General features: G+C 42.7%; 1 protein-coding gene across 13 annotated transcripts in view; it reads left to right on the forward strand.

Moving 5' to 3' along the window:
* The window catches only part of SHLD1 (shieldin complex subunit 1), a 99982-nt gene extending 82821 nt beyond the window's left edge, over nucleotides 1-17161 (forward strand). For 11 of the 13 annotated variants that reach the window (XM_045445251.1, XM_045445243.1, XM_045445247.1 and 8 more), the window contains one exon: nucleotides 14513-17161. In XM_045445251.1, the coding sequence (XP_045301207.1) occupies nucleotides 14513-14955 (443 nt within the window). In that variant the 3' untranslated portion in view covers nucleotides 14956-17161. Of the gene's footprint in view, nucleotides 1-2547; nucleotides 2654-4420; nucleotides 4447-14512 lie in introns of those variants that run through there. The other 2 variants (XR_006703318.1, XM_045445252.1) reach the window with 2 other exon arrangements.
* Nucleotides 17162-17393: the final 232 nt, after the last annotated feature.

Raw genomic sequence — 17393 nt, forward strand, 5'->3', positions numbered from 1 at the left:
AACTCTGATACCAGGATGAGGCACAGGCTGTTGATAAAGGTGATGTTCCTTCCAGTCAGGAATGAACACTTGTTTATCTGGACTTTCCTTGTGATATGTATCTGTCACTTCATGGAGACATACAAGAGCATTTACAATTCACTTCTTAAAACCTTGGATGTTAAATGACAAATTTCTTAAATATTTACATGTAACATCACTGCGGCTGGTGCTGCTTGTCACTATGATAATAATTACCAAGTGGCTTTTATTTACTGAGTGTGAACCGTGTGCTAGGATTTATGCTAATAAATCATTAATTCTTACAACTGTCCTGCAAGGCATGACCATTATCATCCTCATTTTACAGATGAGGACATGATGATTCAGAGATGTTAAGTGACTTGCCCAAGGTCACACAGCCAGTAAGTGGCCATGCTGGGACTCAAACGCAAGCCTTCCAAACCCAGCCCATGCTCGTAAGCATTTCATCTATCAGGACAGAAACAGATTTCTGATCTATGACTGTGAGCTGTTTTACAGAAGCCAGAACTTAAATTCACGTTAGTTCTGTCCTTTACTTACTTACTTACTTACTTATATATTTATTTATAAAAAAGATAGAAATTCATTGAATATACCTCCAGGGAGCGGCAGGCAGGACAGCAGAGGAGAGGCTGTTGCAACCAGTTATGTCCTTTAAAGCAACAAATTTGAAAGTGTATAACACCATGCTGCCTGCCATTATGCACAATTGGTTTTGGAGTCCTTTGTAAGAACTGCTTTCAGAGCCAGTGTGTGAAACATAAGAAAAAACAATTTTTTAAATATTTTATTATTTATTTTTGAGAGAGAGAGACAGAGACAGTGACAGTGCATGAGCAGGGGAGGGGCAGAGAGAGAGGGAGACACAGAATCCAAAGCAGGCTCCAGGCTCCGAGCTGTCAGCACAGAGCCCGACGCAGGGCTCGAACTTACAGACCCCAAGATTATGACGTGAGCCAAAGTTGGATGCCCAACCGACTGAGCCACCCAGGCACCCCAAGCGATTTCTTTTTGGAGATAAACTTTGCTTTTTATTCCATTCCATGTTACCCTACTTGATCACCTACATTATTTATCAGATTTTACTCCTAATGCCTTTTGACAATTTCCAAAAAGGTAATTCTGTCCTCTGAGGATGGAGATTTGCCACCAATGAGGACATTCAGAAGAAGCTTTCAGGGGGAGTGGAGACACTTCCTAGGAGGCTCCAGCATGTTCTCAGTGATGTCAGCATTTTGAAAATGAGAGCTTGGCCTCCCAGGATGATTACTTTGAAGGGGAGAGCACTCAGCTATATATTCACATTCTGCTGTATTTGTTTACAGTTCAATCTGTTACTTCATAGATATACTTAAATTGATTTGATGTGAAGTCTGTTTATACAAATATGCATTTAAGGAAAATACTACTGTGTTTAGAAAGACATCAGACTTTCCTTGTCTATCACAGTCTCAGAAACTCTGCTGATGTCAACACTGGAACTGGCTCTGTTTTGATAGGATTCTGTTCCTCTTTATATCTTCAAATTAGCAAATACTAACTTGTGGATTTGGACAGATTGTGAGTAGGCCCCCATTCTTCTTCAGGAAAAAAATCAGTTTGCTGCTTCCACAGCAAAGGGAGATGATCCCGCTGCTAAAAATATCTCCAGCAACACTTCAAGCATCATTTTTAAAGTGCTTTTTTTTTTTCTTACAGTGAAGGCTAGGGTTAAAGTTTCAAGCCTCATCTTAATTAGCTGCTCACATTTAACTTAACTCTGCCAAAGTAAACAGTCGTATTCAAAATAGCAATGTTACCATAGCAACCTAGATCAGAATCGTTTGATTTTCTTTTCTGCTCACGATTGTACCTTACTATCTAGGCCATGATGTGAGACAAATCTGCAGAAACATCCCGTATAAAATGAGATTTAAAAAAAAAAAACATTTAGGGGGGAAAACATTTTTAAATGATTGCTTTAAGTGTTACAGGAAGCTCCTAATTCCCAGTGGCTCCTGAAGGAGATTCTCTCTCAGGTTCCCTTGTCTGACAGCCGCACCACTCAGTCCCCTCTTGGGGTTCTGGGTGGTGAAGTACCCCAGAACCTGGACAGGGTTGGGGGATCGCCGTTCTTGTTCCAGTTCTAGCTATCAGACTGTGGTCCTCAAAGTGAGACAGCTGAACCAGATAATTCCCCATGGCTTTTCTACTGTAAAGGGGGGCTCAGGTTCTGATCCTTTAATTTGGTTATTACTTAACAAAATGCAAAACCAAGCTGTTTTAAATCAAGCCTCGGGCTAAGCCTTAATCTTCTAGGAAAGAAGAGAATTGTTCAGCATTTTTAAGATCCAGGCCTGTGATTCCTAAATTTGTATTACCTGAATCATCTAGGGAGGCCCTCGAGCTCCCCTGACTGGCTCCTCATGGCCAACATGTAAAGCTATCATTGTTCATAATTATGGCAAATGTTAGCCACATGAAGAGCATTTTAATTAAGAAAATTAATAAGCAGATTAGCCTTTTCCGTGGTCTATTTTCCAGGCCCTTCATGAAGTGATTCTGGAGACTTGGTCTTTGTCTCAATTTTCTTGCCTGGCAAATGAGACTCCGGAAGCCAGATGTTTTCCCTGCCCCTGGATCCAGCTTGGTGCGTGACTTTCTTTTTTACTAAATGGAGTAGAGACACAGTATTATTTTTGGAAGTGATAAACTGACACTGTGAAAGTTGTTTTACTTGAGATTTGCCATTAAAACAAAAACAAACCTCAAGATCTTTTGTCCAGCCTCAGACAGGGATAATCTAGTCATGAGATCAAGTGGAGAAAAGTCAAACAAAGATATTGTTTTCTCTGTAATTTATTTTGTGTGCCATTAAAAAGAAGGTAGAGGAGCGCCTGGGTGGCTCAGTCAGTTAAGTGTCCGACTGGCTCAGGTCGTGATCTCACGGTTCCTGGGTTCGAGCCCCACATTGGTCTCTGTGCTGACAGCTCGGAGCCTGGAGCCTGCTTCAGATGCTGTGTCTCCCTCTCTCTCTGCCTCTCCCCCACTGGTGTTCTGTCTCTCTCTGTTAAAAATAAATAAGCATTAAAATTTTTTTTTAAATAAAATAAAAAGAAGAGAAAAGGGACAAAGCCCAGTAGAAAAATGGTAAAGAATATGAATATGAATGGTAAAGAAGTGGGCATGAAGCATATGAAAAGCAGCTTAGCCACATTGAGTGTTAAGGGAAATGTGAATCTGAGTAAGGAGATACCATTTAAAATGCCTGACAGTATCAGAGTTTGGCAAGGCTGTGGAGAAACAGGAAAATACAACAGATACTGCTGGGGGATTGCCACAGCCAGTTGGAGAGCGATTTGGCAGGTTCTGGTGAAATGGAACACCCACGTTCCCTTGGACTAAGCAGTTCCGCTACTGGATGTAATTCCAGAGATTGTCTCTGCAAGTACACCGGGAGGCAGGCACTGGGGGTTTACTGAGGCCTTGTTTGTGATGGGGAAAAAATCAGACACAATCTACATGTCTACCAGCAAGAGAATGCAATAGACGAAAAATAATGCAGTATGTTCTTTTTTTTTTTAAGTTTATTTATTTATTTTGAGAGAGACAGAGATGAGGAAGGGCAGAGAGAGAGTGAGAGAGAATTCCAAGCAAGCTGTGTGCTGTCAGTGCAGAGCCCAGGGTGGGGCTCAATCTCACAAACCGCGAGATCATGACCTGAGCCCAAATCAAGAGTCAGATGCTTAACCCACTGAGCCACCCAGATGCCCCAATGCAGTATGTTCTTATATTAGAATACTGTAAAGCAATTCATACATAATATCAACAATGGCTGAAGTAAAAAGTCAAAGTTAAGTGAAAAAATGCAAAACTTTGTATATGGAAAGTAAAATTAAGATGATACTCACACATGTATTATGGGAACATTGGTATAAGGTATAAAAATGTGCCGGAAGGGGTGCCTGGCTGGCTCAGTTGGTGGAGCATGCGATTCTTGATCTTGGGGTCATGAGTTCAAGCCCCACGTTGGGTGTAGAAATTACTTAAAAATAAAATCTTAAGGGGCACCAGGGTAGCTCAGTCGGTTGAGCATCGAAGTCTTGATTTTGGCTCAGGTCATGATCTCACAGTTTGTGGGATGGAGCCCCATGCCGGGCTCTGTACTGACAATGCAGAGCCTGCTTGGGATTCTCTCTTCCTCTCTCTCTGCCCCTCCCCTGTGCATGCTTTCTGTCTCTCTCTCAAAATAAATAAATAAATAAACATTAAAAAACACTTTAAAAAATAAAGTCTTTAAAAAATTATTAAAACATTTTAAACATGGGCTGAAGGAATAAATTTCTATATAGAAATGGTCAATTTTAATTAAAAGATTTACTTCTTTTTTTGTTGTTTGTTTTTATTTTAATTCCAGTATGGTTCAATCTATAAAGAACTCACCAAACTCCACATCTGAAAAACAATCCAGTGAAGAAATAGGCAGAAGAAATGAATAGACACTTTTTCAAAGAAGACATCCAGATGGCCAACAGACACATGAAAAGATACTCAATGTCACTCATCATCAGGGAAATACAATCAAAGCCACACTGAGATACCACCTCATGCCGGTCAGAGTGGCTAAAATGAACAAGTCAGGAGACTATAGATGCTGGCAAGGATGTGGAGAAACGGGAACCCTCTTGCACTGTTGGTGGGAATGCAAACTGGTGCAGCCACTCTGGAAAACAGTGTGGAGGTTCCTCAAAAAATTAAAAATGAACTACCCTATGACCCAGCAATAGCACTGCTAGCAGTTTACCCACGGGATACAGGAGTGCTGATGCATAGGGGCACATGTACCCCAATGTTTACAGTAGTGCTTTCAACAATAGCCCAGTTATGGAAAGAGCCTAAATGTCCATCAACTGATGAATGGATAAAGAAGATGCGGTTTATATATACAATGGAATACTACTTGGGAATGAGAAAGAATGAAATCTGGCCATTTGCAGCAACGTGGATGGAACTGGAGGGTATTGTGCTAAGTGAAATAGGTCAGTCAGAGAAAGACAGATATCATATGTTTTCACTCATATGTGGATCCTGAGAAACTTAACAGAACCATGGGGGAATGGAAGGGGGGAAAAAGTTACAAAGAGGAAGGGAGGCAAACCATAAGAGACTCTTAAATACAGAGAACAAACTGAGGGTTGATGGGGGGTAGGGGAGAGGGGAAAATGGGTGATGGGCATTGAGGAGGGCACTTGGGATGAGTCCTGGGTATTGTATGGAAACCAACTTGACAATAAATTATATTAAAAAAAGTAATTCCAGTATGGTTCACATACAGTATTATATTCATTTCAGGTGTGCAATATAGTGATTCAGCTACTCCTTATGTCACCCAGTGCTCATCACAAATGCACTCCTTAAACCCCATCCCTAAAATGTTTCCTTCTTTAATAAGAAAAGAGACTTGAAGCAAATATGACAATATGTTAAAGGCGTGAATTTGGATATTCCAGTTCCTGTGTAATTTTCAGAACATTTTAATTTCTTAAGACAAATATAAAATGCCAAGGTAAAAGTAAGGCAGCTGACAGATCAGACAGCAAAGATGAGCCTTCTTAATTGCCCTGAGCACTTAATTTTAGGGCTTTTCACCGATCACACAAATTTTTGGGTTTTTTCCCCCAGCATTATTTTCTTTCTCAGCAGTTGCCTTTTAGAGGACCCTAGCTTTTGCCCATTGCATCTGTTCATCATTACGATGAAGGGTGACAGCATAGGCCACCTCCTCTCGGGGTGATTCATCAGGATTAGCTTTCAGATATAAACAAGCACAGACTTAGGCTCAGGTTTCGGAAACACCTGACAGTATCATCCATCTTTTGAAGTGTTCATTTGGGTTAAATATCTTGATATCCACACCCCACCCACACCCCTTTGTGAGTCTGTGGGTTTTGTCCTTTAAAGAAACAGTTGCAGATTCTAAAATGCACAAACCGCAGATGGCAGGCTGCTATCTGGCAAAAGGAGGCGTAAGCTTACTGATTTTTTTTTTGTCATTAATTTTATGTTATTAATAAGACAGAGAGTAAGGTACCTTAGAACTCCGGGGCTGCTGTTACTGTACAGTGGTGGAAAGCCAGATGAAACCAGAGAAAGGAATCAAAGTAAATTACTGATGGGATGAAGTAAATTGAGGCCCGTATTACTTGCAGGGCCGAAACCAAAAGGTCCTTGCCCAGCCAGGGGGTAGGTGAAAAATGCTGTGGAAGCAGAGGGAAAGGAAAGGAGGACTGTCTCGGAGGACAGGAGAATAGAAAGTTTAGAGGGGTACCTGGGTGGCCCAGTTGGTTAACCAGCCTGCCCTTGATTTCGGCTCAGGTCATCATCTCTTGGTTCCTGAGATCAAGCCCCACATTGGGCTCTGCACTGACAGCATGGAGCCTGCTTGGGATTGTCTCTCCCTCCCTCTCTGCCCCTTCCCTGCTTGTACTCACTCTCTGTCTCAAAATAGATAAAAAAAAAAAAAAAAAAAAAAGAATAGGAGAAAACCAAAAGTGTGTAGGCATCTTATTATTAACCCACAGACCAGATTATTTCTGGCATCAAAACTCAGCCCTCCTGTGACATAGGGATGTATGACAGGAACTTATATGTGATGTATCATGATACACGTATACATGTAATGAATTATGTGATCAGGGCCCTTTTGAGAGTGAAAGAAGGTGCTATTAATAATTAGTTGGGGGGCACCTGGGTGGCGCAGTCGGTTAAGCGTCCGACTTCAGCCAGGTCACGATCTCGCGGTCCGTGAGTTCGAGCCCCGCGTCAGGCTCTGGGCTGATGGCTCAGAGCCTGGAGCCTGTTTCTGATTCTGTGTCTCCCTCTCTCTCTGCCCCTCCCCCGTTCATGCTCTGTCTCTCTCTGTCTCAAAAATAAATAAACGTTGAAAAAAAAAATTTTTTTTTAAAAAATAATTAGTTGGGACAACAGGCATAAACTGGGGTCATCCTGGGCAAACCTCCTAGTCACCCTGGTGAGTACTGGTCACCCAGTAATCATGCACATTTACATCTTTGTAAATGAAACTCATCAGGGGTGCTGGTCTGGTTTGGTCAGTGCAGCATGTGACTCTTGATCTCGGGGTTGTGAATTCGAGCCCCATGTTGGGTGTAGAGATTACTTAAAAATAAAATCTTTAGGGGCACCTGGATGGCTCAACCGGTTAAGTGTCCAACTTTGGTTCAGCTCATGATCTCACGGTTTGTGGGTTCAGGCTTCACATTGGGCTCTGTGCTGACAGCTCAGAGCCTGGCCTGCTTCAGATTCTGTTTCTGTCTCTGCCCCTCTCCTGCTTGCACTCTGTCTCTATCTCTCAAATATGAATAAACATTTAAAAATAATAATAAAATAAAATTTTTAAAAGAGAAGAAAATGAAATTCATTAAATAAATAAAACATCAAAAAATTTTAAATGCATCTACCATGTGCTAGCACTGTTTTAGGCCCTGAGGGTACAACAGGTATCAAGAGAAACAAAAATCCATGAGGAGAAGCTAGACAATAAACAAATCATATGTTATTAGATGTTAGTATGTTTATATGGAAATATAAGGCAGATAAGGGAGACAGGGACAGCCAGGGCCTAGGGGAGTAAGGGAAATAGAATTTTCTTTCTTTCTTTTATTTTTTTATCAATAATTTACTTTTTAATTTACATCCAAATTAGTTAGCATATAGTGCAACAATGATTTCAGGAGTAGATTCCTTAATGCCCCTTACCCATTTAGCCCATCCCCCCCACAACCCCTCTACAACCCTCTGTTTGTTCTCTAAGTCTTTTATGTTTTGTCCCCTTCCCTGTTTTTATATTATTTTTGCTTCCCTTCCCTTCTGTTCATCTGTTTTGTATCTTAAATTCCTCATATGAGTAAAGTCATATGATATTTGTCTTTCTCTGACTAATTTCACTTAGCATAATACCCTCTAGTTCCATCCACGTAGTTGCAAATGGCAAGATTTCATTCTTTTTGATTGCTGAGTAATACTCCATTGTGTATATATATCCATTCATCCATCAATGGACATTTGGGCTCTTTCCATACTTTGGCTATTGTTGATAGTGCTGCTGTAAACATTGGGGTGCTTGTGCCCCTTTGAAACAGCACACCTGTGTCCCTTGGATACCTAGTAGTGCAATTGCTGGGTCGAAGGGTAGTTCTATTTTTAATTTTTTGAGGAAGGAACCTCCATACTGTTTTCCAGAGTGGCTGCGCCAGTTTGCATTCCCACCAGCAGTGCAAAAGAGATCCTCTTTCTCCGCATCCTCTCCAACATCTGTTATTCCCTGAGTTGTTCATGTCAGCCATTCTGACAGGTGTGAGGTTGTATCTCATTGTGGTTTTGATTTGTAGGGAAATGCAATTTTTAGTTGTATGCTCAGGGATGGTTTGGTAGACTGAATTATTGTTCACCAATACTCTCTGCCTCCTACGGGAGAATTTTGCATCCTCATTCTCTTGAGATTAGTTAGCATTGGCCAATGATATGTGAACAGAAGTGACAAAGCCCTCCCAGTCACTGCCTGCTCTGTCATGCTCTTTTCCCTCTGCCGCAGTCACTAAGTAATGTTGAGACAGTGGCTGCTCCATTGGCCTAGGGTCTGGCATAAAGGCAAGGATGATACAGACCTGCTTGTATGACACAGAGCTGTAAGTAGTGAGAAATAATCCTTTGTTTTTCTATGCCCCTGAGATTTGGCACTCGCTTGTTATGTAGCATAACCTGACTGATACAGAAGCCCTCACTGAAAAGATAACATCTGAACAGAGACCTGAGGAGGTGAGGGAACCAATCATACAGATGTGTAGAGAAAGCATGTTCCACACAGAGGAACAGCAAGTGCAAAGCTTCTGAAGAGGGAGCTTGCAAGGATCAGAAACGAAGCCAGACTTCTCAAGGCAATGATGCAGAGGTATTGCACCAGTCAGATTTTCATGCACCCTGTGGGGCTGGAGACAGGACTTAGTCTTGTTCAGCCAGCGATGCTGCCACTCCTTTTTATCTCTGCAGGGCATGGAGTGGAGTGGCAGGAGTGATAGGGACAGACAAGGGTAAGAAGGAAAAGAAAGATCTGGGCAGAGAGATGCAACCTAGCAGAGCAGGGCTCCAGATCATGGGCACTAGCCACTCATATATTATAGATCATAGTGTCACCCACATAGAGAGCCTGTGAGGCCTCTGAAGTCTTACTGCTGTCATAAAGGAGATGAGTCTGTGAATCCAAAGTGTGCTAATCAGTGACCACTAATAACCACGACACGCCCCTTCCCCACTCACCTTGTTCTTACACCCCTGACTTTCTTAGAGCCACACAGACTCCAAGGAGCCTCCAACAGACAAACCAAGGCAGAAGGACCACTCTTAGCAGACTGTGCACTGCCCTGAAAAAGGGCTGCTTTCCCTTTGAGCAACATGAAAGGAGACCATGTGAGCCACATGTTCCTTCTTTCCTTAAATCCTGATAATTCTCTTTTTTTTTTTTAATATAAAGTCTTCGATTTCTTTTGGCTCTGTGCAGCCTTGAAACCACAGATCCTCCCAATTAGTAGTCACTAGTAAAAGAGAGTCTGAACAAATAAGGCAGAGTGGGCGGCTATTGAGGCTGATGCATGAGGGAGACAGAATTCAAAATATCAAATCCATTTAGGAAAAAACTTGTTAAAGTTGAAAGCTAAATGTTTCACAGAGATAAAATCCTGCTGCGCATTTATCAACCACAGAAGTAGTCGTGGAAGATTCTCTGGAAGAAACCCCCATTAAACATCTGGGTTTCTAAAAGCTGATGGCATCTCACAGAATGCAACCATTCATCTCAAATCCTCATGCAAATTGATTGCCTAGAATTGCCATCTATGACTCCTAAACATATAAAAATGGCTTTAGATTTGTAAGAATCTTAAACAGCTGTTATCTGTTTTCTCTCTCATCAAAAGAGAATTTAACAAATGGATGCTCTGGTAGATAGGTGACCTTGAAAATGCATGCAAAAGTATGGCCATACCAAGTGCCACCTTCCTCCCTGTCTTCTTGTCAATTCCTAAAGAAATTGGAACAAAAAGGGAACAAAAAGGGAAATTCCACTCAATTTAGACAATGCCAAAATGATTGGGACTGGGGCCCTTGCTGAGAAAAATAAAATGCCATCTCGAGGTCTGAGAAGGGAGGAATGCATGGTACAAAAGGATGCCATCAAGAAAGGCATTGATTGTGCAGGGATCAATAGCAAAGGTGCCTTGGGAAGCCCAACGCAATTCAATATATTACAATGCAGTGGGATTCACCATTCACTTCCCACTTTTTCCAGAATCCATCCTTTGAGCCACTGTTCCTCTCAAGGGATAGGAGGCATAATTGTGATTTTGGGGAGGATGACTGTTTGTTGTATGGGATTGTTCTGTGCATTACAGGATGTTTCCATCCTTGATCCCACTCATTAAGTACAACCATTTTCCAATCACTAACACAAAAACATCCCCAGACTGTCCCTAGAGTAGATACTACCATCCCAAGTTGAGAGCCTTACAAGTCTGGCCTATATTAATGTAAGATTAAAGTTTGAACTTTAATGTAAGTTTGAACTATTAATGTAAGATTGAAGTTTGAACATAACTGTGAGGATGCACCACTGAGCAGGAACTGAGTTATCAAAGATCATCATTCTGTACACATGTAGGTTCATGAGGAAAAGAAAAGCGATTAGCTCTATTTGCTGGAAAAGAAATCCCAGGTATCAGAAAGGCCACAACAGCCACATGATTAGAGAGATGGCTTTGTTGTTGTTGGTAAAGCAGATTTTAAAAGGAAATCAAAGACTGAAATGAGCTGGAGACAGTGTTCAAAAGAACTGATATGGTAAATAACCCATGTTGTCATTGCTTTTCTGGAAAAGGGAAGGAGGGTTTCTTTAAGATGAGTTGCAATCTGCTTGATATTTACATGAAAAACAGAGGAGCCACACTAGTTTTTTAGGCTCTTTAGGCTCAAATCAAAGTTATTGACCAGTTACTTAATAAGTACATGCTATGCTACTTGGAGGGTTCTGTATAAATGGCTACCTCGGTGGGCAGTTTCAGGAACTCTCCAGCCTTTTCAGTGTTACTGCTGAGGACCTTCCCTCTCTCTTTCACTCTTCCCATTGACCTTTCTCAGCCCCTGTCTTCCTGCCTTACTTACCCAGGACCAGATCATCTTTGTGGAAGCAAGTGGGAAGGGACACCTCATCTAGCCATTGTGGGACCCTTTGCCCACCCCCTTCTCCCCTTGGCTCTCCAATAGTACCGTTTATTAGGCAAGTACTGTTCACCAAGCCCTGGGCTAAGGCTTTTGTTTGTGTTAGTATTAAAGTAGGCCACCAAAGGAAATTTTAACAGTTATTCTTCCAGAGGAGGAATTTAATGACTTAATTAAATAATTCTGTAATTATTTTTCTTGAAAGAATCTCAAACTCAGAAAATTTGCAAGTATAATACAAAGAATTTTTTATTTTCTGGAATTATTTGAGAGTAAGTTGCCAGCCCGATGCCCACCACCCCTGATTTTCCAATAAACAAGGACATTCTCCTACATAACCGAATGAAACTATCAAAATGAGGAAGTTCACAGGGTACATTACTACCATCTAATCCTCAGGCCCCGCTCAGGCAATCCCAGTAACGTTCTTTATAGCAAAAAGATCTAGTTGAAAATCATGTGTTGCTTTTAGTTGTCATGACTGTTTGGTACTCTTCAGTGTACCGTCTTTTGCTCCGTCTTTTCTGGGTTTTCATGACCATGGCACTTCTGAAGAGTACAGGCCAGTCAGTTTGTAGAACATCTGTCGGTTTGGTTTTATCTGTCGCTCCCTCATAATTGGGTTCAGGGGCTGCACCTTCGGCAGGACTATCAGAGAAGTGGTATTGGGTCTTCCTCCTGCATCTGGTCAGGTGGCAACAGGGTTTCGATTTGTCCCATTACTGGTGATACTTAGGTCACTTGATTAAGGTGATATGTGCCATGCTTCTCCATTCTGAAGTTATTTTTTTCCCATTTGTAACTAGTAAGTATTTTGTGGGGAAGTGCTCTGAGACTGTTCCTCAGCAAACTTGCAATGATTTCATGGATTTATGGTTTTATATTTTAATAAATGGGCTACCATCAGTTACAGGTACTCTCATAATTTATTTTGATGCTTAAGTTGTTCCAGATGTGGCCAGGTGATCCCTTTGGAGCTGGCCTCTGCTCCCCCTTGACAAGCCTCCATCAATATTTGAGCATTCTAGATAGTAAGATGCACCAGGCCCATCTTGTACTGTCCTTAATCAGCCTGGAATCGGCCATTCTTCAAGGTGGCTGAGTGCTTTGTTTTTGGGCTACTTGTGTGGTGGACCAGTGAATGCTCGTCCATGTGTGGGCTGCGTGTGTCTCACACCATGTGTCCACATCCTTCTTGGGTGCTTTGGATTAACTACTCCTCTGTTCCTTGTCTTACCATAGAAGTTCTAGAAGAGAGATCATTTACTAAAACTCTTGTAGATGAGAACTCCAAAGCTCAGCAAGGTGGTATGGTGTCTAGCTGGTAGCAAAACTGGAGTCAAAACCGTAAATCTCTTCTCTTTTTCTATAACCATCCACTGCATCACACTTTTATTTTATTTTATTTTATTATTTTTTTTTTCAACGTTTATTTATTTTTGGGACAGAGAGAGACAGAGCATGAACGGGGGAGGTAAGAGAGAGAGGGAGACACAGAATCGGAAACAGGCTCCAGGCTCTGAGCCATCAGCCCAGAGCCCGACGCGGGGCTCGAACTCCCGGACCGCGAGATCGTGACCTGGCTGAAGTCGGACGCTTACCCGACTGCGCCACCCAGGCGCCCCTACAACTTTTTTAATCGTTAGTGAGTGCAAATATTTTTATCATAGCTACTAGTTGAGTTAATGGGGTGAGGGGTGTATGTGTGGAATTAAAGCTAGTAATTTATTAAAGCTTATGTCAGAGCAAAAAAGGAAAATATATTTTGATTTAATGTATACAATTTTAAAAATTAAAACTGGTTGGTGTATAAGGAATTCTGTAAATTATTTGTGGGGAATCTTTTCTAGAACACATTGTCAGCTTGGGATTCTCTGTCTCCCTCTCTCTCTGCTCCTCCCCCGCTCATGCTTGCACACATGTGCATGTACGCTCTCTCTCTCTCTCAAAAATAAATAAACATTAAAAAAAAAAAAAAGAAGTAAGGTTCCCAAAGAGGTACAGAAAGTTAGATCAAGGACTAGGATTTGGCTCCAGTTCTGGCTTCTTATTGTCTATTATTAAATCAGTTTATTTGTTACTCCTTTAAAAAACAGAAAGGTGGTGATTTTAATTGAGAGAGAAAGAGTCCATAGGATTACTGTAAGGAGTAGAAAAAGAAAATGTCTGAACTGTGTAAATGCCCAGCACTGTCTACATTAGGGGTCTTTACTGTATCTGTGCCATGGATCCTTTTGGCATCTGGTGAAGCCTTCCCACCCTATTGAAATGTAGTTATTAAGTTAGTTAAAGAACAAATTTACAATATTATAATGAATATTTTTAAATTAATGTTTAAATAATAAGTTCTAGTATCAGGACCAATAACTGTGTCTTAGTCTACTTGGGCTAGACTAGGTGGCCTAAACCACCATAGACCAGGTGGCCTAAACAACAGAAATTTATTTTCTCAGAGTTCCAGAGACTGGAAGTCTGAGATCATGGTGCCAGCATGGTTGAGGTCTGGGAAGGGCTTCCTGGCTTAGAGAAGGCCACCTTCTCATTGTGTCCTCTCATTGCCTTTCCCCAGTCTTGCACCTGGACAGACAAGAGAGAGAAAAAAAAGCGAGAGAGATCTCTTCCTCTTTTTATAAGGCCACCACTCCTATCAGATTAGGCACCTACCCCTTATGACCTCAGTTAACCTTAGTAACCTCCTAAATGCCCCATCTCCAGATCCAGTCACGTTAGGGACTAGGGCTTCAACTGTGAATTTTGGAGGCCACACTTCAGTCCAGAGCATAGTGATGGCATAAATGATATTTTGAAACATCTTCTGCAGACTGTAATGTGGTATGAAAATAGCTGTGAGCTATTGGCAACAAAGTCATACGTACTGCTGCTAGTAGGTTTGTTGCCTACATTTATTATGGAAGGGAATGCTTAATTTCTGATTGAGGTTAGTGAAAATAAAGATACAAGTTTTCTCCCTACCCAAATTCACAACCACCCTGAACTTCTGTACAAAGACCATAGATAAGAACCCCTGAAACATGCACATAAGATGTTCTTGTTTGGAGCAAACAAGTGGCATAACCCCCAGGATGGTGGGGATCGATTCCAAAATCAGCCAGTCCTGCCCAGTACCAGTCACGCAGGAGCAGCAGGTGACTTGAAGAGACATCATCTGCTTCTGGCCTTTTTGAATATGTGTTCAAGTACTGGAATGTGTTTTGTCTTGCAGATACCAGTAACCTAAATTCTGAACAAAATGATTCCTGGACCTCTGAGAACTTCTGGCTGGACCCTTCTGTGAAGGGCCAGGTGAAGACCAAGGCAGAGGATGATGGGCTTCGGAAATCCCTGGATAGATTCTATGAAGTGTTTGGCTGTCCACAGCCGGCCTCTGGAAATGCACTCTCCGCAGCAGTCTGCCAGTGCCTGTCTCAGAAAATCAACGAACTGAAGGGCCAGGAGAGCCAAAAGTATGCCCTCCGCAGTTTCCAAATGGCCCGGGTCATCTTCAACCGGGATGGCTGCTCGGTCTTACAGAGGCATTCCAAGGATGTCCACTTCTACCCATCGGGAGAAGGAAGTGTGTCTCTGGATGATGAAAAGCCAACCCCGGGACTTTCAAAAGATATCATTCATTTCCTCTTGCAGCAGAATGTGATGAAAGACCTCTAAGTAGTGCCTGGCGGTAAGAGCAGGCAGTGTGGAGGGTGGTCCGGTGGCCAACGCTGTCAGTGCACACCCACTTCCCCTCCAGCCCCTCTTGCCGGCTCTGTGTGTCCAGCCCCCTGTGTGTCTGGCCCCTGTGTCCACACCACCTCCCACCCCACCCTACCACTCCCTTTGACTTAAGGCCAGTGACTGACTGATTGTCGAGCCCAGAAGCACATCTTCCTTGCCCCAAGGAAGGAAGGACATGCTCTGAGGCATACATTACTCTCCAGAGCTCCCCTCTGGATCAGGCCAAGACGGGGACTTCACACGAAATCACTCCCTCGCTCAGCACCTGCCTGTTTCCCTGTCCTCCCATTCATCTACTGGTGTCTCCCAGGGGCCTTTCCTTAATATATCTCTTGTACCTGGATCCTTGACTCAGAGTCTACTTCTGGGAGAACCCAACCTAAGGGAACAGGCTTTCTTTGTTACATGAGTTTTTTAAAGGATTTAAAGCTCTACGCCAAAGCAAGTATAAGAATTATACCAAGTTGTAGAACTGAGACCATGTGACTGCGCATGTATTTCCCAAAATAACATAAAGATTTAAATACGGTTCCCAAAAGTGCATCACATCTTCCTCATACCCTTGCCTCTCCAAAGCCAGAATTCCCTGTTTTGTCATTCTAACAGGGTGTGGAAGGAACATTTGGATCATCTAAAATAAGAGCTAAGATTTGCAAATTAAAAGAAGGGGGGCGGGGCGCTCTGTCTCCACCAGATTGCCAGTGTGGAAGGTGTGAAGAAAACAAATGTGCGCCACCTACCGAAGGACGCGCCGCGAGGCTGACGGGACGCGGCCTTGGCAGTTTGTGGTGGAAGAGAGTAAGGAATCCTTTGCCCAAGTGGACTCCTCCCTGTCATTTTTGCCTTCTGCCTGTACCCTCTGTCACCCTCTGAACAGTTGGCCCCTCACCCCTGTCCCGTCCTTGCTCCGTCAGGGAGTGGCTTTAAATAGCCGGCGCAGAGGCCCTGCTCCACGGCCGTGTCCTGAAACCCCCCTTTGAGACTCGGGTGGTAGAATGACGTCACCTGGCACCGAGCTCTTGGAAGCTGTAACTGGAGGCCTCGTGCTAATCCCTGCCTCGACAGCCCTTTAAATAAATTACGTTGGCAGAAAGAGGGCTATCGTTTGTTTGGGGGAACAACAAGATGAGGCTGGCAACACAGTGCAGTTAGATTTTGAGAAACTCGAGGTGAAATTTCATTGGCCTAAGGCTCCATAAGCTTGCCAGAAAGCGGAGTTTGCAAACGGATCGGCCTGGAGGCGCGCATGAAGAATGAGTGAGCCCTCTCAGGCAGGTCTCTTGGGGACTCTCCGAGCAAGAGTGGGGATTTTGCTTGAAAGGTCAGGGATTACATACCAAGGCTTCCAGTGCCGGGAAGAGCAGAGGTAAGAAACAGTGTTTCACACTGCAGTGCAGAAGCCCCTTGGAAGAGACCTAAATGATAAGAACTAGGAAATGGGGAGGTCTTTGAGAGATACTGAAGGAAACAAGACTCCGTGTTTTCCTCTGACAAGCAATCATGTGAGTCTCTCCCCACGAGCTTCTCCTATGCAACACCCCCAAATTACTCGTAAACCAGTGGGCCTTACAATTGAAAATGTGCAGGTTGAATTTTAAGGTCCGTAGTTTTATTGTTTTTTAAGGTGGAGCAAATTAATAGACGCAGCTGAAGAATGCTGTAGATTTCAGAATTATTCATTCACTGAAAGGAATATTGGAGATTAGTTTCCATGGCCACCAACAGAAGGAAACTGGATTATTTTATACTGTTTTTATAACACAGAAGATGGAAGCTACTCCAATCTCCATGCCGGAAGCAGCTGCTTCTGTTTGGCACCGAGATTTTAGTATTGGTAATTTTGTAACCTTTATTATTATCAGTGCTGAGGGTGCTCAGTAAAAAGAGGTAGATCCTGAAACCAGAGCATTTAGAAACCTGGAAGCCAGAATCACCTTAGGGTGAAGGAAAAAAAAAAAAAGAGGAAAAAAAGAGTGTGGTGTGTGTTTGCTTGTATCTGAGTAAGTGCTTGTGACAGGTCAGTACAAGATATTTGATTCCCTGCACTCTCGCTCTCTAATTTGATCTTCACAACGTTGGGATGGCATTTTCCATTTATCCCTGTTTACCTTTAATAAAGACTAAGAGATAAGGGTGTTAAGGCTCTGGCCTTTGGCATTATTGTCTGTCTCTGCCCTCCTGATCACTTCACCGTCTTATCATCCCGTGAACATTCTCACTGGCCTGTGATATCATCTGTGGCCCTTTTCAGAGGTCTCTGCGAGGGAGGATTTGCTCGCAGGAACATCAGAACTCCAAAGAAGAGAACCTGCTGCCAGTGTCTTGCATGTGTATGACTGTTACTCACTTCACTAGTCGTTTCTTTACGTGAC

The sequence above is a fragment of the Leopardus geoffroyi genome, chromosome A3 (genome assembly GCF_018350155.1).
Source record: "Leopardus geoffroyi isolate Oge1 chromosome A3, O.geoffroyi_Oge1_pat1.0, whole genome shotgun sequence".
NCBI lineage: Eukaryota > Metazoa > Chordata > Mammalia > Carnivora > Felidae > Leopardus > Leopardus geoffroyi.